Below are 20,510 nucleotides of genomic sequence, written 5' to 3'. Positions count from 1 at the left end.
TTATTATGACCTCTGGCATTTGGTAGCACTCGCGCTACCGCAGATCACCGAGCTCATGTTCTGTTAATAGAGGCACTCGCTAAGCCTACAGCTCTCAGAAAACGAGTACGGCGCTCGGAAACAGTACCAAATTGTCATGAATACGTTGCCGGCGAAGCTTGAGGACACAAACCTAAAGCCGACACAATCGTCAGTTTAGGACTAACAGGCCGTGCAATGCGCGGCGAAGAGCTTAAAGATTCGAAGCGGGCAGCTCTCGCTTCAGACAGTGCCGCCATGTTTTTTTGCTGCGGCGCGTCCGTCTAATCGCTTCGTCCGTCGTCTGGATGTGCTTTCCAGCCGGACGGGCGGCGGAACGATCGTCCGCGGACGAGATGTCCGCGGATAAGTCCGTCGTGTGGATACACGCTAAAGGGAGACACTTGAGCGCGTCGATAAGTCCAGCTTTACGCCATTAAAATTACTACGCCATGTACAGTCGCCCATTTTTTTAACCTGAACGCGCGAGCATCGACCGCCGAGTTGATAAGCGCCGAAATGCGGCGCTTATCAGCGGCGAAATGAACGAGAATACGTGCATGCGCGTTATGAGCAGTCTTGGACAGCTGCCGTGTGCGAAAAAGCCTAGCAGACGGCAGCTGCCCACGGCTGCTCATAACGCGCACGCGCGTATTCTCGTTCATATCTCCGCTGCACTCCATTGTACGGCGCTTATCAACTCGGCGGTCGACGCTCGCGCGTTCAGGTTAAAAAAATGGGCGACTGTACTCTCGGCGCAAGAAATGCATTCGCATTTCCTCACGATTCCCTTCGGGGAGGTGGGGGCATTTTTTTAACCGTTAGCTATTGACCCCCGAAAGCAAGGGGTGGACGTGTAACATAGCATAGCCGCTTCACTGTGGGCCGTCAGCGACGGGCCCGCTACTGACAGCTGCGCATTTGCGGCTGCTCCGACCAGGGGATATGATTTTACTAATGAGATGACATTTTTAAAAAAGCAAGCAAAAAATTCGAATTGGAACCCTGGTCGTGAGCTCGAAAGGGCAGGGCCTTTTAGGGGGTATTTACCGCAGAGTGATTACAAACTCGGACGTGCTGGCGGAAGGAATTACGAAAAAGCGGTTCTGGATGAAGATCCATGGATAAAGTATATCTGAGGAAAAGTGTCAACGCGTTTCCAGCGTTCGTGTGCTCTTTCCATAAACGCGAAGCAAGGAAAATTCGATATTGTCCCATATATCTACTGCGAGCAATCCCAGATTTCATTCCGCGATGTCCGGAAACAGAAATGACAGACATTTTAGCGGCACTCATGTGGTTATTACTGAACATTGCTTTCCTTACGTGCCGTGCGACGCTTGAAACGAGCTATCAGCAGCGTTTCTGGAACAGACGACGTCCGCCGATGAATCGCCGTCGCACTTTCTCGCTACCGATAGGCCTAGACGTCACGAGCCTCTGCGGAGAGCGCGTTTTGCTGTCGAGCCGACTTGCAGAACAGAAGCTGCGTCGGCACCGTGCATGGCATCGTGGCTTACTCGGAACGCACGCGCGAGCGCTATTTATTCAGCGGAATAATTCTTGGTCCATGACTGCGACTTTATTGGCAGCCCCAAGATCGAGGTGCACATGTTCTGACGCGCCGGCGGTGCGATTGCCGGTGATAGATGCCCCCCGAGACTGTGGCGCAGTTTGGCGCAAATTTCGTCGATATTATCAGGATGGCGCAGTAAATACAATTTGGCGCACCTTGGCGCAGTTGGCGCAGGAGTGGAACTACTGCATTTAGTAGAGTTTCCTAAAATCTGTAGAAAAACTGATACCTTCATGAGCAAACCGAGACTTCAGTCTTAATTTCTGCAGTGGTCAAATTTATGAGTAGCCAGATAGATTCCTTCAAAGCATCACAAGAATGCAGATAGTTTTAAAAGCTCGCTTTCTTTTCCCCCATGATACAGAGCAGAGACACCTAACTAGCCCCTCCCTTTCAGATGAGGATCTAAAATAAGGTGAAAAACATGAAAAGATGCCCGTGACAATCGCTCCTACCTGTGTCCCTTTAGTTGAATCATGTTTCTCTTGGCAGCCTCCTTGAGAAAAAGTTTTTCAAGCTCCTCATCCCCTTGGGTTCCCCCTATGCGGAATGGAATGTTGACACGGCTTCGATGCGCACGATCCACGTTGCACCTGGAGCACAAATGGAAACAAGCACTGTCAATAGCTCCTCGCCAAGTTGAAGCTGCAAGAGAAGCAGCCTGTAGCGAAACCTTGTACAGTCTTGCAGCTTAATGGCAGATGCATTAAAAATGGCGGCATAAAAGCAAGATGGAGACACATAATCACCAGTGGCCAAACAAAGGATGTTTTAGGCTCCAGCTCGAGATATCCCTTGTTCGACCACTCATTACAACAAACGCGGTAGCAACAAGAACATCTGTGCAAAGTCGTCGCCGTCATGGTAGTGAAATTTCAATGAAAAGTGTAGTGCTATTTGCCTGAATGTGCTTGCAGTACCCAGAGCTCTTATATTGTGTATTTCATCTTCTGTAACATACAAACCTGCTCAGGCCTTTATAACTTAGCACAATCTCTTTTATAAAAGCACGCGCTACACGAGGGTATTGCACAAGTGCAAATCCAAGTTCATTCTCATTTGATCAGCTTTCCTTCTGATCAAAAATTCGATCCTGGTCTGCGATTTGAACCTAGGAACTTCTCATCAGCTCATTAGCTTTCCAACATACCGTATTTACTCTAATCTAAGCCTATGTTTTTTTCGAAAAAACGATGTGCGAAAGCGGGGGTTAGATTCGAGTACAACGAATAGGTTTTTTTTCTTTTGTGGCCTTGCGAATTTCGGGGGTCGGCTTAGGATCGGGGCCAGCCTAGATTCGAGTAAATACGGTACCTGCTTCCACTATGTAGGCATCTGCTGAACTGATGAGCCATTATCAGTGTCTCTGTGCCTCGATTTGTTGATTAATTTGCCCTCTCGCACTGTGATCTGCTAGCAGAGCAGCTGCCCCCCAAAAATGCATTGGTCCCAGGTTCAAATTCCAAACCAAATGATTTTTTTCTGGTCAACTAAATAGCTTTGTTTCCAAGAAATCTCTACGAGTTGCCTTCACAGCTTTGTGCTATCAACAGGTGGTGAATGCCAATTCTTCCCATTCAATATTTTAAGTTGTGGCATCAAGGCAGTAAAAAGGCATTATGGAAAAGTGATTAAAGACTTCCTTGAAACGGAATACTTACACATAGAAGCCATTAGACTTGTCAAAGAGTTCATAAATAAGCCTGGACTTCTCTGCCGATCGCTTCGCCATGCCTTCCACGCCACCATTTCGCTTGATCCACTTGAGAACCAGGCCCAGGATGTAGATGCTGCTCGTCAATAATAACGAACAACTTTTGTCAAGTTGAACTCCTACACTCAGTCATATGATTACACCACGCAAGAATAAACTCGAGCTTAAAACCTCTCGCTCAAGAAAGCACTCCTTTATATCATATAGCAAGTACCAACTAGACCATGAACTTCTTTTTCAACTGTTAGTACTCTGTAAAATACTTCAAACTTATATAGAGTTTCCAAGTGATAATCCGGGCAACAAAAATTCAAGCAAGCCTGATTATCCGGACAGCTCTGCAGCACCACCATTGATTGGCGCTGTAGAATTAATACATAAGGGACAGCTCAAATTTCAGAAATAGTACTTGCCATGTACTAACTCAGACTCCAGCTTCGTGATCACATGCCAGTTTGGCTACAGAGTTGAACAGGTATAGCAATATTTTAGTTTTGATACATCGCCGACACCTCTTCAATCCTGACATAAGTAAACTAAATGTGGCCCAAGGCATAAAACAAGTTATGCCACCAAGTTGTAACAGCTCCATTAATGCGATTTGTCATGCATGCTCTGTTGTGCGTGCCCGATGCTAGTTTATGTGTGCGTTAAGCAGCAACACAAACTTCTTAAGCAAGCAGTTTCATGCAACACCAAGTTTACTCTCAATGTTTGCACCCAGCAGTGGTGGCGTGGGAAGCGAAAGACAAGTGTTGTCGCAAGGAACTAAGCGACTGACATTTATGCTCTCAGAAATTAAAGTGCACGTATTCTCTTCTTTATTAGCAGGGACAGCATTACAATGTTCGAAATATTAACCACAATTTTGAAGAGATACCTATCGCTGAGTTCAATGTCACTCCTACCCACCATTCATAGACCTCAGATTTCTCTCACACTAGTCATGGAAAACTAATGTTATCCTCAAAAGTGACAATCTGTGAAAACTGCAGACTGTTTTTCTGCCACTCGTAGAATAAAGTTGCTCATATTTAGGAGATTCTGGCAATTGTACTTCCGATTATTGGTACTTTTTGACAATCTCCTTCGAATCCGAATTATCGGTTGGCAACTGTGATAAACTTGAATAAAATTTCTGTCTGGCTTATGAGTCCGACTAGTCAGCACTTATTCAGGACCATTTTTTTCTGTGTGTATTTTGGAAATGGTTTACTGCTAATATGTTGCACAAAGCTGGTTCTCATTCCTGTTTCGCCAGACTACAGCGGTGTTACGCGGTGAAGCATACCAAGACAGAGAGAGAGAGAGAGAGAGAGGAAAGGGACGATTGTCATGAAACACATCTATTGAAACCAACAGATAATTAAGCCAACAAAAGCATGGGGACATTACTTTTTTTTTTTTTTAAGAAATACGAATAATGTCCCCTATCTTTTCCTTGGCTAAACTGTCTGTTGGTTTCATTAGTTGTGTCTAACGAAGGAACAAGCCCCTCGAACAATTCCCTTTCTCTGAATTTTCAAGGGACATATTAGTATGTACTCCTTAATTATACTCGCATGCACCCACAGTCTCCTGTCACAGTGCAAGGATCGAGAGGCCTAATGAGTGTATGAGTCCTCAAAACTATTTAGGGCGTGAATGTGGCAATTTGAGCCCTGCAACGCAGTAAAAAACATGCATTCCATTTTTTTTTCAAATGCCAGATTTTTTGGATGATCTGCAGTTCAAAGGGACTCCAAGAAATTGGATGGACTGTGACAAGAAATTGCAATTTCGCACTGCCTCGTATCAGTCTGCCAAGGGTATAGATTGTACTGGCGAAACAATGAATATGCCATAGTTGGCATAATTTTTGTTTACATTTCTTTGCACTACGATTACATCTGTACTTGCACTGCAACGCAGTCCGAGAAATGTACTCGCCTTAATTAACTATGTGAGATATCTGCTAGTGCTTTTTTTGGTAGTACAAGACACTTATATAACAAGAATGTCACATGGTGCTGTTCAACTTGGGCTACATAAACTTGTAGTCTTTGTCTTTGCAAGCCTTGAATCTGAATTTTAGTGCAGAATGCTTGTTACTAGATATGCAGCAATGTAGTTATACTCACGCATATGTGGGAGGTGTGTTGTATAACGACTTGTTCTCAGCATTGATCTTGTAACTGAGCACGCTCGGGCAGTGGGTTGCTGGCGGGGTGATCAGGTCTTCTCGGATAATGACTACTGTGACGCCGGCCATGCCAAGGTTCTTTTGGGCACCCGCAAAGATGACTCCGTACTGGAAGAGAAAACACCCAGATACTAGGTCAAATATGTAACCAAGGTCATACGGAGTTCAAAGAAATTCATTTATCATAAATACACTGTCACACCACTAATTTCCAGAACCTCAAAGATGGGCTATGTCACGAGTTACACTTATTTCTGTTCTGTGGTACAAATATTTTATTGCGATAGCAATTATATGGACAGTCTCGGCTGGTTTTTGCTGTCCCCGTCGCCGCCGTCATGCACCGTATGTGTATAAGTAAAGTATGTATAGTATATATAAAAAAGTCACAGTTTCGCCGCAAGGGCGAAGCAATGAATGCGATAGCAAGGAACTAATGCTATACGAAGTGAGGCTCGCCAATGGATACTCTCAGTTTGAACAGCACTTCTGTTGCAAAGGCGGCCGAAGCAGCGAAGGAAACTAGCGTGCTTCAAGTGTCGAGCTGTGACACCTGATAGTTTGCGCTCATCTTCTGTTTGTTCGTTTGGCGGCGCCCCTGAGCTCGAGTGACATTCGTACGCGCCGTAACATGAGCGCGGACATCACGGTGAAAGCGTGAAACATTCCTCTACCCCTCGCCACGAGAAAACCGTGCGAGCAGACAGCGGAAGGGCAAGCTTCTCCCATGCGCAAATATAAGAAGAAGCGAGCGAGCTCGCCGACGATTTTTAAATGCGCCCGTCGGGCTCCTAGCGCCACCTCGCTGGTAATGAAGAAACGCTTATTATCGCCTGCTGTCTCTGAGTCCGTCCAGCGCTAAATGGTGTGTATATAACGCTCGCTGTTAGCTACGTGGAGGATCTGCGTTTCGTGGCGTAGTGGATAGCGCCGCTCGCTGCGAAGCAAGAGGTCCCTGGTTCGATTCCGCGCTTCGGAAGCATTTTTCTGAGTTATTTTTCTTTGGGGCCTTTATATATATATACATACTGTAATGACGAAGAACGACACCGGGGCTCTGGCGCGAGAGCAGGATGCGCGTGGAAGAGAAGAACGAGGTCAGAATAAGAACAGCCGGCCCACGAACGGGCGTTGTCTCTTGTTTCTCTGTTTCTTTGTCACAATACTTATACACATACGGTGCATGACGGCGGCGACGGCGACGGCAGAATCCAGCCGAGACTGTCCATATAATTGCTATCGCAATAAAAGTCCCAAAGAAAAATAATTCAGAAAAATGCTTCCGAAGCGCGGAATCGAACCAGCAACCTCTCGCTCCGCAGCGCGTGGCGCTAACCATTACGCCACAAAAAGCAGATCCTTCAGGTAGCTAACGGCGAGCGTTATATACACATCCTTTACCACTGGCAGGACTCAGAGACGGCAGGTGCTTATAAGCGTTTTTTCATTTACCAGCGAGATGGCGCGAGGAGCGCAACGGGCGTAGGGAGCCTTCATGTGCGCGCCTCCGTCGGAGGCACGGAGGCGCGCACATGAAGGCTCCCTAAACGGGCGCATTTAAGTCGTCGGCCAGCTTGCTCGCTTCTTCTAATATTTGCGCAGGGAGAACCTTGCCCTTCCGCTGTCTACTCGTGCGGTATACTCGCGGACAACTTTTCTTGACAATGAAGGGAAAGCTACGGGGCGGAGTGTCTGCACATGTACTGCTACGCGAAGTAGTCCGGTTTGGCGCACGTCTCGTAACGCCGTGGAAAGTGATGGCTAGCGTTGCATTTCGACGTAAACGCTGCTTATCGTCTAAGGCATAGAGTTTCCTACAATACTTACTAGAGGGAACTCTGGCGCTAGTGTCTATGGGAGCTGCAATGCATCGCGCTTCAGCCAGCATGGGAATCATGGGTAGTACACGGATTTGTCTAAACTTCGTTCTTTCAGTTCCGTTTGGCTCCGCGTCGCCTGCAACCGCTTTGTCGCAAAACGAAGTTCAGCAAAAATCAGCAGTTTCACTTCACCACTTTAACTTCTTAAGGCTCACCGATTCAAATCTGGTCACGAAGTTCACAACGATCCATTCTTTTATCCGAAAGAAAAACCAAAACATAGCAATAAACAAAGCCACAAGTGCGTTCGAAGCCCACAAGCACGAATACTAGGCAAATCCGTGTACTACCCATCATTCCCATGGTGGCTGAACGATCGCAGCGCCAGAGTTCCCTCTAGGTCATTTTAGGAAACTCTATGGTCTAAGGCACGGGTAAAATGCGCGACTTTTTCACGCACGCAAAAACGCAAAGTGACAACGTATAAAATAAAAGAAATACATATATCTTACTTGTGAGCGCTGCGTTCCGTCTCAAAAAGCTACATGTAGAAAATGAAGGAGTATTTTATATATCTCACGCAGAAAATACGGACGCAATTGTGGCTTTGTAGCCTTCGCTTCATTGCCAAGAAATGTTGTCCGCGAGTATAGTTGCTGCCGGGGGGCAGATGTGTATGCAGCGTAGCAGCACGTCCATCACGGGCCGCTTTTCTTGCTATCGCATTCATTGCTTCGCCCTTGTGGCGAAACTGTGATTTTTTTCAGTGCAAAATAGGAGTCGAGATGTCAAACATATGCAACTACTTTAGAACAAAAGCATTTACACCATCATCCACGTTAAGACAAGCTTTGTGAGGACTGCACTCTCCTGAAGGCTAGTTTATCAGAATACTGCATGTTAAAGATAAACACTACAAACTATTATGCATGGCCATTTTTTAATGACAGTCAATCTCCCATATCATAATAGCATGACAGCTTGTGTTGCCTCCGATCCTGCAGGCAATGGCGATAGCCCCAGAGCCAGAGCTTGCCCAATAAACGTCTTGGTATAGGGATCCCAGGTTCAAGTTTGCGGCGAGACGACAGCGCCGCGCTGCGGCTCTGTCGGAAAGCTCTGGAGCTTATGCGCAGCCAACTCAGCCCCTTTCACGGTAGCAGTAGTGCACGTGCGCACGCGTTCTTCTGTCGGTGCGGGTAACGGGGGGGGGCGTCAGCTTGGCACGTTGAACCGAGAGGCTTGCTGTGGGAAGCTGCGCATTTCCGCGATGGCAGAAGCGACCCCACGGAAGTGGACGTGAGGTCGGAAGTATTCCTGTGTCGTGGGCTGCCACAACAGTGCAGACAACACCAAGGCACGCGATTCACGTGTGAAACTATCGTTTCCCGGGCGTGTCGTACGAGAAATAAAGGTGGGCAAGCGTGGATAGCTGACAGCGCTGTCTCGCCTTCTATTTTGGCTGTCTGAGTTCATCGCTTTCGTTCGTTCCGACTACCTGAATCGGTAAGTAACGCGGCGCATGCACGCAGCGACTACATTAATGATTACTCGCTGTCTTCTCGTATTGTTAAAGTCCAGTTACGGTTGTAGGTGAAGCAACTTTGTGTTTTGATTCCCCGTGTTCGTGAGACCTACCAGTCATTGTTGAACGTTCACATTCGCGTTATACCGTTAGCATTGCGCGGTTGGTTGAATTCAACTGAACTCGGCACATCATGAGAAGTTCGGCGCCTGCAATTCACGCGTCGGGAAGGCTGCTTTATTACGCCGGAACGGACGTCTGTGGATTTTCAGCAAGCTTTGACATCGTTCTGCAGGTTCGCTTTGTTTTTGTCACTTTATTAGTGTGATATGTATTTAAGCCGCTAAATATAACTGGCACTTAATACATGCTTTGCAATTGCAACCTTGAAGTAACCTTCTGTCACCTTCTGACTTTGTGCGATTTTGTAGCCGCTTTCGCGCAGCAGGTTTTATACGCCTGTCAAGTCGATATTTTAAAAAGAGACTGCAAGTATGACGCAAGAGCCGAAAAAATGAGGCGAGCAGTTCATCTTGCTTCACAGTGGTTAAAGCTCAGCTAGCTGCCTCGCGTCTTAATCGGCGGGCGATTCTCCAGCGGCACGAAGGACTTGACTCTAACCTTCTCAGGAAACAGGGCCATGGCCGTGTAATTTCTTTTTTTCGCACGCCGCAAACATTTGTTCACGAAAGTGCACGGCTGCTACTGTAAGCATGTCATATCAAAACAACAATCATATGATTCGTAGTCCACACCGCAGAACATCCATAGCGTGTACGGCTTCATTTCGGAGTGCATGTGGACCATTATTCATCTTTAACATGACAGAATGAGACTTGCCTCGAGGTACCGTATTTACTCGATTGTAGCGCGACCACGATTGTAACGCGAGGGATGACTTTTAGTTGCGTCTAGGAAGAAGATGTAGTTATTTTGGTATTCGATTGTAACGCGAGGGTCGACTTCAGGTAGCAAAAATCTGGAAAAATAATTCGCGTTACATTTGAGTATATACGGTATACGTCCTACACGGTGTAATCGCGACTTGGGAAATGCATTTTGCTTTGAGTCGGGCGTCGTTGTTGTCGATCGTCTGCTCTTCCCCATTAACGTGATTGACGAGCCTTTCTCCTTTTCTCAAGTTAGCTTTTTGGAAGTGCTTGTCCAGCTGTGAGATCTTTTTGAACCCGCACTGCAGGCGGCACATTGTGAGGCGCCGCGAGAGCTCTGCACGTGCAAAGAAGCGAGCGGCAACGCGGTGGAGAGAAGGGAAAACGCGCGCTGCTTACACCCCAGTTTCTCTTTTTCTGCCAGAGATGGCGCTGCCTGTCAAGAGCAGCAGCGCCGCTAAGCGATGCTTGGGAAGCCTATAGATTAAACAGTATGCAAATTAGCTTTCATAACTAATGCTCCCTTACGGGCTGTAGAAATTAGTGTAGTAATTTTCTATACTACAACCAATATCGTCTTCAGTTGGACATAGCTGCAAGTTTAATGAACTTATATCTTGTTAATGCTGCAAATAAAATTAAAGTCACGCACACACCTTTGACACATCAACCGGTCTTGTCAAGATGTTGGAAGACATGTCGCACACCAAGGGCACTGACCCACTGTCGGGGACAAAGTTGAACTCGACACCTGTTAACGTGCGCAGAAGGAAATGTTTTTCAGTAACCTGCACGTTGACAAACTTACAGAAAATGGCGTGGAATAGCATACGCTGTTTTCTGTCGTAAACAACAGCAGTTACATGCACCCTGTGCACCAGCTCACTTTTCTCTGTTTAATAACATCCTGGTCACATAAATTATAAACATACCAATCACTTTTCATGCCGGTTATTAATGGTCAGTATGTCATAAATGTAGTACAGTTAAACCTCCGTGATACGATCACAGCTCATACGAATTTCGGGATGATACGAATTTTTCATTGGTCCTGGCCAAGTCCCATTAGCCTGCAATATAATGTAGTACGGTTGTTGCGAACTGATTTTCACCCAGCGACGTTTGATACGAACGTACGCTACCGCCCAAATACGAAGAGGTGCTGTCCGCGCTGTCGCGGAAGACGTGCCACGCACGTGCGAGCGCGGGAACGCAAGCGTGGGCATTCGCGCCGCACCTACTAAATCGTCAGAATAACGGTGTAAGAAAAACACTTTTCTTACGGTCAGAATAAACCTTCAGAGACTGTGTCGCGGCCTCCGAGATTGTGTGCGCGAATCTTTGAGGCACTTATATGCGCCTCTGTGTGCCTTCGCGTTTAGATCACAGATGACATTAGCGCCACGCTTGTTTTTTCTAACGCGTCGGCATGGGCTGCTATCGTTGTACTGTGTTTACACGTGCCTGCCTCGTGCATCAGACATCCTATGAAAGGTGGACGAGGACCGAAAGAAGGCGAGGACGGTCTTGCCGAAGGAGTCAGGCCTCACAAAGTCAACATGCGCGACCGTTGAGGTTGCACTTGTGCGGGCACGACCGTAAATGTCCCAAAAAACCTCCCCAAGACCTCCGCCATAACAAAATAATAACACAGGACCGTGGTTCTGTAATTTCGGGGCCTTGATAAATCGTGTCAAAGCGCTCATTTTGTTACTTTCGCTGCAATACTCAGGTGTCACGCAAAAAAAAAAAAAAAATAAACATGCTAAAATTTGGAAGGGGCTACTGCTGTCGCGGGTCACAACGCACCTGGTTCTTTAAATGAATACGTGCATACGGGCCGTATATTTACGAGTGCTGGTACGATTGCCGACATCTAAAAGCTTAACTGAAAATGATTCAGGGTTCTTCCTGACGTTGCTGCGGCCCTGAAAAACAATAAATGAAAATGTACGCCAGCTTTCTTTTGTCGCATGCTAATTTTCCATGCTATCTGGTGATACGAATTTCCGATGATACGAATATTTTTGGTGGTCCCGTGAGATTCGTATCACTGAGGTTTCAGTGTACTGAGGTTTTTTTCTAGTTTAAGTACCACGCTTGGATGCCGAAAGCAATGCCTCCATGTAAATTGATAAGTAACCTTGTTGCCATGCTTCTTATAATCAAAATTGCTTTTCTGTGCTGGAACAAACACATTAAAGTATGATGTCATACGTTAGCTTTCAATATTTAAAACATTTCGTGTTGTGTGAGATAACGCAATGATCAGGATCACATTTCGAACAATTATCAGGATAGCTGACAGCTAGAATATGATTAAACCGCATTTATGCATCCAACTTCATATCTGGAATAAATATAAATTTTGTGCAAGAATATTTTCAAGGAAATAGACTCGAGTTAAGTTTAAAAGGACTGCAGGCAATGCACATTATAACGTCCAAGTGATCTCATGACGATAAAGCTGTGTCAAATATATATGCCACATTTGTGTATCATACAGTAAAAGCTCGTTAATTCTACACGCGTTAATTCGGAAATTCGGATAATTCGGACGGCTCTATTGGTCCCGGCCAAAGTGCATGTTAACCTATGGGACCAAACCTTCGTTAATTCGTCAGAATAGGGCTCCGCACCGCTTAATTCGGACAAATGCTGACGGCTGCCGCTACACAAAAGTGTGGTAAAGCAGCGCTGGCACCACTGGAGCGAAACCGAAACCTGAGTGACATCGCCATCGTCATCAACTAGTGGGGGCGATCACAGCGTCACCGAACGTCGGCGTCTTCTTTCTTCGCTCCAATGCGCCTTCGACGCCATTTTCCCTTGTGCTGTGTCGGCACCGTCTCTTCTTGCGGAGTTCTCTTTCTTTTCCCCGTTGCGACCGTGTTTACATGTGAGGCCCAAGCATGCGGCAGTAGCTGACGATGGCATCGACGAGGTGTCAGCAGAGTCCACCGACAATGACTGCCCGACCTTCGATGCTGTCCTTCCCACAGATATGACCCTTCAGGACTACATCGCGATTGATGATTGTGTCGCCACGACTGGTCTCCTGCTCGATCAAGAAATTATTAACGATGTCGCGACCTCATCGCGCCTCACGGGAAGTCTCGGAGGCGCTTTTGATATTAGAGGACGTTTGCCTGAGCACTTCCGACAGTTTGCATGCAGTTGGCCATTTGGAAGAGTTAAGAAAAATTGTAATGTCAGCCGGAATCTGCGCAAAAACGCAGATGACTATTACAAAATACTTCAGCAAATAAAGGTATGTTTCTCCAACTAAATTTTAATGTTGTTTTTCCTGTTCATTCGTTAATTCGGCATTCGGTTAATTCGGACATCTTTTCCGGTCCCGTGAAATCCTGAATTAACGAGCTTTTACTGTATATAAATACAATACATATTCTGGAGCTTCATGAAGCCAGACTTGTGGTAACAAAAAAAGAAAGAAGTTTTCATAATGGCTCATTTTTTCATGCACGGTATAAAATGCACACGGAAGCAGACCCACCATGAATGGTCTCGTTGTCACAGTAGTAGAGGTAGGCTGCATCTGGGCTGCACTTCCACTCACTCTGTGGTGGAATGCCTGCACAAAACAAGAACTCATGTCTCAACACACATGCATGACCACTAGCACAAGACAATAAAAATTACACCATCTCCCGCTAAAAGGGACTATGAGGCGATGCGAAGCCGGAGCACTTGCACGATCGCGTTCCGTTGGCGTTCGTTGTGCATGCTACCGACCTCGCGTCGTGGAACGCGAAGAGGGACGCTACGCGCGTCGTATCTTCCATCTAGCCTGGCCGTTAATTCTCACAGGGCGAGCGGGGGAACGCGGTCGACAGGCGGGTGAGAGGCGGGGCAGCGTAGAAGAGGAGAGAGAAGGGGAGGGGACGCGCATGCGCTCGAGCTCATCGCGGCGTTGCGCAGGAGAGAATTTCGGCATGTCTAGCCCGCGTTTCAGAGGAAGAGTGGAAAGGGGGAGGGGTATGGGAAGGGGGAGGGGAGAGGGGAATGGGAGAGGGTGAGTAGAGAGGTGTGTGGAGAGGGTATGCGCAGTAAGGGTGGTCACGCCGCACACCACCACCACCACTACCGGATTGAGCTCCGCCTTAAGATACTTCGCATCTAAAAGGTAGGATATATGTAATTAGTAGGCATGTGTGAATATTACAGTATTCGAATTCGCTTTTACACGGATTTAAATTATTCGAAATTTCAAAGTAGTATTCGAAATGAACAACGAGATATATATTAACCACATGCAATATCCCTGTAAAGGTGGTTCCACTGCAGTAGAGGGGTGCTATGCTGTGAATACACCAATCCAGGGGAAATCCTCACTGCCGCGTAGCCCCACTTCAAGGTTAAATGAGCAAATTACCCTCACATCGATTCATCGTTTTTTTTAAGTTTAAAAGCTTATTATACCGGCTTCATATGCGCGAAGTATAGTAAATTTTAATACGCTACGTATTTTACAGGTTATCACTTGCATTCTACCAAAAGTAAAATCCTGCTACTATTCAAAGTTGCTTCCACTTCCCTTAAGAGCAAAAAAAATAACATTTGCACACGCCTTGTTTCAGTTTTAAAAACTATTGTGCACGTTAGCTTGGTCACGACAAATATGTTCATTTTTCTTTATAATATGTGCTATAGACTAGTCGAATTCGATTCGAAATTATTCGATTAAGTCACTATTTGCTTCAAACATAAAATTTACTATTCGTGCATGCCTAGTAATTACAAAACACTGAAATTCTGCTCAGCAAGCTGACTGTCATCCTTGAAGTTCACTTGAAGTTCAGCAAGAGTAGTAGCACTAGCCCCTCACCTTAATCTTCAAAACTTTCATGTAATGAGGACTTTACTACAGCCTCACCAGTTGTTATCGATAAGACTATGCATTTCAGAGAGACAATCCAGGCATATCCAGTAGTCTGCTAGTTCCACTAACGTTAGTGTCACAGTTTGGAGGGAGATATTCAGCTGATGCAGAGCTGAATACATGGCAGTCGGCAAACACTGAAAAAGTTTCAGTAGTGGTGTTACACTGTGCAGCAGCGTGCAGCAAGAGGAAGATATTTAAAATAGCACACGCATATTCACTTCTTCATTGCTAACACAATGAAACAATGGAGCTATATGAGTGGGTTAAAAACCGAACAATGGTCAAGAAAACCTCCCCTGCTCCCCTCTTTCAGACTAAAAATTTATTTTTTAAGCATCTTTGGTGCAACTGAAAAGTACTAAGTGGAAGAAAGATGAAAACTGACACACAATGGGTACTGGTTAGCAATTCCTGTTTGTTTTTATTTTTCTGTCCCTTACCTTGCGTGTCACAAACATAGACATATGCACAAAGGGGCCCAACACTGTATTGTACTTTGCATAAATTGCATTCAACCATAAATTCCTCTGGTCATTTTAACAATTTAAGGCTGCACTTGAAAGCTTCATAGGAGAGAATGTGTATGTACTAATAATACAACTCTAAAAATGGATATCCTCCTCCCCCCTCTAAGAAAGACGAAGGTCTTACAGAACTGTTAACATGTGGTCTTTGAAGCTATATTTCGTACCTGTAGCTTGATAAGGTACTTTTGATTGTTTGCGTTTCTTTCTGTGCACACTTCAATATATAACCTCTGCAATGCCAGTAAACAGTGCTGTAATTCACTACCATACATCTTTTGTCACAGCTTGCCATGAATTACCAACTCCCCTATACCACTACTAATAATCATAATTGCTGGAGATTTATGTACCAAAACCACGTTATGATTATGAGGCACGCCATAGTGGAGGGCTCTGGAAATTTCGACCATCTGGGGTTCTTTTACGTGTGCCTAAATCTAAGTACAGTGCTCGTCAAATGAAACCCGAACAGCGGCAAGCCTTCGCGGCGGTATAGTGCGCGCCGTCCAGTTATCACCATGGACAGGCGTGCATATGCACAGTGCGATCAAACCGGATGTGCGCCTGTCAATGGTGATAACTGGACGGCGCGCACTATACCATGCGAAGGCTTGCCACTGTTCGGGCTTCATTTGACGAGCACTGTACAAGGGCCTCTAGCATTCTGCCTCCATGGAAATGAGACTGCCGCGGCTGGGATTGAACTCACGTCCTTCAGTTCAGCAGTCGAGCACCGTACCACCGCAGAGGCCCACCCATTCTTCTAGCCTTCTTCCCGAGTAGGAAACTGAAAGTACTGTATATAAATGAAAATGCACCTCAGTGAAACTTTCACTGTACTCACTCCGTGCTTGTCAACCTTGGAGAGGAACTTTGTTGACCTGGATGTGAGCTTCAGCCTCCTTGGCCGTTCTTTTTCCTTTTATTTAGAGCTGTGCGAATAGCAAAATTTTGGGTGCGAAGCGAATTCGAATACTGAAGTGTGAGTGAGAATTGAATCGAATATTTTTCGAATATTTCTAGAATATTTTTCAAATACTTCGAAGCGAAATTGCAGAAAAAAAAGTTAGAGAGGATTCCTAAGTATATTCTTATAAGATAGCAACATGAAAGTGTTTCTTTTTGCTAGGTTGATGAAGCACTGATAGAGTGGTGTTTCATAGTTGTCTTATCAAGGATGAGGCAATGTAGCGGACGAATTCTATTTACGTACATGATTTGGTGCAACAAAAGTGTTGCCGACAACACTTTACACGTGATAGGCAAAGATGCAATTTCCTCAGCCTGTCCTCCTCTTTCAACTTCTGTGGAAGCCCACCTGATGTGGCGGGCAAGGGTGTGCTCCCTTCAAGTCCGGATTTCTAAATCTGCCTCGTAGAAGTCGATATATAAGAACATCTGAAATTTTGGGTGCTAAAAAGCTTCGGCTTCCGATTTTTCGGACTTCCTGCCCAAATTTCAGGTCCAAAACAGCATTAATTGAGTCCCCACCTCTGCCACATCTTTCATCTCCATGTTAGAACCAGCGTTTTCATGAGTTAATACTTCGCAACCATGGCAGAGCTTGAAAGGTAGCTTTGCCGCAATACCGGGTTGTGATGAGGTGAAGCATATTGAAAATCTAGGGACTGCTTCCAATCGGACGTTGACTGTCTCTTGGCAAAATTCGACTGTAACGGAGCTTAAAAAGCAGCTTTGCCGCAATACGAGTGTAATGAGGTGAAGCATATTGAAAATCTGAAGGGGTCACTTTCAATCTGACATTGACTGTATTTGTTTTTGGGAAGTTCAAATAGTAAAATTCCAGTGCGAATCGAATCGAATAGCAAACACTACTTGAAAAATATTTGAAATTTCGATCGCACACCCCTACTTTTATTGGTTCCTTCTTTTTTGTACTGGTGTATGTTTCCAATTGCGTTCCAAAGAAAAGGAAGCCAATATGTACTACAGGTACCCTCTGCTCTCGCTCATTCATTCGTGTCAGCATGCAGCTTATTGTGATATGGACTGTGTACATGCTGGTCACTGCACTCTCCGTGCTGGCGAGGCAGCTCATGCAATTAGCCACACCAAGTAAGCACGGCAGCAGTGCATGACAGGCACCTCCCAATCCGCAGCACTAACGGTTGAAAAATTGCCTGTCCATCAGAGTACCGGGATCTCACGGAGCAGCTCTACCCTCGCACTCTCATTCAATAGACAGTACTTTCAGCATTATTGGTTAGGTCATCTTCATCGGGTATAAATTGCCTTGTGGGACAAAATGTTTATCACAGTGCTCTGTTACTGTATACCTTTCATATCTAGCGGCTCATGCTGGTGAATGTATAGATTAGCAATTGTTTTTTGCACCCTCCCCCGCAGTGTGCTTATTTTGTATGTGTTGCTTGATAAGGCACTTCTGATTGTTTTTGTTTCTCTCTGAGCACACTTGGATGAATAACCTCTACATCACCAGTAAACACAGCCAAGCGTCTTTCGTCACGCTGTCCTCTGCTTGCCATTAATTACCAACTCACCCAAAGTTATAGCCTTCTTCTTTTAGGACACTAAAGGTACCCACATTTGTAAATGTGTGCGCTTCACGATGTTTGGACGATAGACGAAAGGAGTAGACGGGACAGATGCAAGAGGGACAGGGCCTGTCCAGTCTATTCCTTTCGTCTATCATCCAAACACAGTGAAGCGAACACATTTACAAATATGAGTGTTTACCAGCTAGCTCAGGCTTCTATACTAAGATGAAAAATTTACTTCAGTGAAACTTTCACTGTACTCACCCACGTGCTTGTCAACCTTGGGAAGGACTTTGTTGACCTGGATGTGAGCTTCGGCCTCCTTGGCTGCCTTGGCTGACCAAGTGCCAGTGATGACGTAGTCGGCCTTTTGCTCCTTGCCTCGCGGACACAGGTTAAGCGGGATGGCACTGAACTGGCCGGTGCCTCCACCTTGCATGAAGATCACTTTGTAGTTGGAAGGAATGCCCCTGCATTGAGCACCGCTCATGCTTCATATACAAACTGGGTTTTGTATGTACTTACGTCTTTATTCCTGCAACTCGAGATCACACACGTCATCTAACATTTTCAATGATAAACTGCAGAAGCACCGAATGTTGGGTAAGCTGGTACTGGACAGTCTCTTGAAGAGTGCTAAAGAATGGGGCAAACAAGCAGGCAGCAGAGAACAGTGACGACTATCAATTAATTTTTTTTTTTGAAAAAAGAATAACACAATGAATGTTGTCTTGTGCTAATTTCATGATTGTCCTGTTTCTTTTCACTCTTCTAGAGATCCTCAGCAATACCGAGGAAGGTGGTATCGTAGTGACGCTGTGTAATTGACACTTTTCTAAAGCGATAGACCATCATGCCTCGTTGTAAGGGGAAATGCTACTCTAAGAACAATTTTTTTTTTCAGAATTAGATTGTTTTTATTTTTATTTTACTTGTTTTGTCAAGGCGAGCTTCTCTACTGTCAGGGCAAAGAAAATTAAGCCTGTATTTAAACTGCAATAGTGCTAAAATCAAATTTAAAGACCGCAAGATGACTGTTAAAAAATAGCAAGAGCGCATTGTTTAGTGTCCCCGGCTAACATGTTGTGGCTGCTTGTCACTGCAGTTTGGACGAGTTCAACAAAGCCACATGCTCAAAATAACCGTGATTCCCAAGCCCCAATGAAGGAAGATATATCCTTAAAATTCAGATATTTGTCGCACAGAGAAGCTTTCAATTTTACCTTTAAAATGTGCTTTTCTCAAGATGCATTTTTGGCAACTTCTTGCGCAATAGCCGCGATTGGTGGATTGCTCTTTTGTATAAATTCATGCATGTCGGCGTAACGGCATGTTGTTTTGCGCTCGTCACTTTTGGCCGTAACCAGTGTCAACAATGTCGCCAACATGGCAAGTTGTGGTGGATACAAACTGAGCACTAGCTTTTCAGTTCGTTCTCTGTTATACAAAAAAATCTTCATCATCAGACTACATTGTTGGTGGTTGTGAGGAACATCAACATGCTTCTACTATCTATTTAATCACAATGAAGAGGTTCCTCTTATCAACAGAAGAAGAGGCTGAAAGTACAAGTGCACAGTATGTTGAAAATGTTGCCAAATACCAAAAAGTGAAAAATATGAACTGGCCTTCAGAGATTAAGAGCAAGCAGGGGCCTTGCAAATATCTGTCTCTGTGCATACTTTCCGTACAAGGACATTATCTCGACTTGATGCAACCAGCTGCTTGAACATCTGTGATAAAGCGGATAGTTGCAGGCAATACACTTTTATCATGGTTGGCCACAGCGTCATATGAAGATAACAGTAAAGGGGAAGTCTAGAGACTGTTTGGAAGTCATCTGTCTACTTGGATAAGATAAAAAGTCCGGAAGGCCTTACATCAGATCTCTCAGGTCGGCTTCGGCAGTCTCCACTATCTCTGCGAACTCAGCTGACCGGTGACTCAGCTCTGCAAAAAAAAAAAAAAATGCATGTCATCTCTATATCATAAGTGCACATAAATTTCAACATTAACGCCACAAATGCTAACTGCATTATACTCAAATTATTGTCAGCAGCGAAACAGCTTTTTAAGCAGTCAAAGATGATCACCTAGTATCATGTCAAATGCTGCATTAAATGTGGAACACTGATTCATCAAGAATTAAATCTAATATTCTAAAATTAAATCGCATCACAGGTGATCTCTTCAGAAAACATTAAAAAAAAAATATCAGTGGTATTTGTAAGTACCACGTGTATGCTAGCTGCACGAAACTTTCACTGAAAGCACACATGATGCATTTAAACACGATACAAACACAAACTGCCCCACTTTAAAAAAAAAAAAAAACACTGCCATCTTCCACTGACCCATGACGCTGGCTCCACATCCTTTATAATTCAGCATCTCTTCCTGCGCAACTTGAAGCACCTGTCAAAGAGAACGACGGGGTCATTAAGGAAACAGAAAATCTGTCAATCATTCACTGACGAAGCTGGCCGCATACACTGATGTGCACGGCTGTTAAAGGTCCTCACTTCCAACGGCACAGCTGAAGGTCCGGCCGAAAAGTTGAGCTTGCGTTGTGCCATCTTCGGGTGCAATCAACAGGTCTCGAAGGGGAGGTATCCACGTCCTGTGCGCTCTTGTACTACGGTCCGCTTACACCGATGTGCCGGATGGCGGCAAGACTTTCAACGTGTGTGACCACGGTCGTGCGACGCGCCACACTACCGCGAGGAAGAAGATACGAGATAACGCGGTCGTCGCTAGTACGCACGACAAACTGGATGAGCCCAGCCCCAGTTGAGAAGGGCACCCACCGACCAAGCACGCAGCAGTCCCCGAA

The 20,510-nt window shown here is 45.3% G+C and overlaps 1 protein-coding gene across 1 annotated transcript in view; it reads right to left on the bottom strand.

Annotated features, from left to right (window-relative positions):
• The window catches only part of LOC119394103 (phosphoserine aminotransferase), a 27,989-nt gene extending 7,479 nt beyond the window's left edge, over positions 1-20,510 (bottom strand). The window contains exons 1-9 of the mRNA XM_037661350.2: positions 20,200-20,510; positions 20,032-20,092; positions 19,558-19,627; positions 17,942-18,147; positions 13,243-13,320; positions 10,382-10,476; positions 5,429-5,598; positions 3,256-3,384; positions 2,050-2,187 (exon numbers count right to left, since the gene is read on the bottom strand). Of these exons, the coding sequence (XP_037517278.1) occupies positions 2,050-2,187; positions 3,256-3,384; positions 5,429-5,598; positions 10,382-10,476; positions 13,243-13,320; positions 17,942-18,147; positions 19,558-19,627; positions 20,032-20,092; positions 20,200-20,253 (1,001 nt within the window). The 5' untranslated portion in view covers positions 20,254-20,510. The remainder of the gene's footprint in view (positions 1-2,049; positions 2,188-3,255; positions 3,385-5,428; positions 5,599-10,381; positions 10,477-13,242; positions 13,321-17,941; positions 18,148-19,557; positions 19,628-20,031; positions 20,093-20,199) is intronic.

The sequence above is a fragment of the Rhipicephalus sanguineus genome, chromosome 5, assembly GCF_013339695.2.
Source record: "Rhipicephalus sanguineus isolate Rsan-2018 chromosome 5, BIME_Rsan_1.4, whole genome shotgun sequence".
In the NCBI taxonomy this organism is placed as follows: Eukaryota; Metazoa; Arthropoda; class Arachnida; order Ixodida; family Ixodidae; genus Rhipicephalus; species Rhipicephalus sanguineus.
The sequence above is the reverse complement of the archived record's forward strand: the minus strand, read 5'-3'. Positions and strand labels throughout refer to the sequence as shown.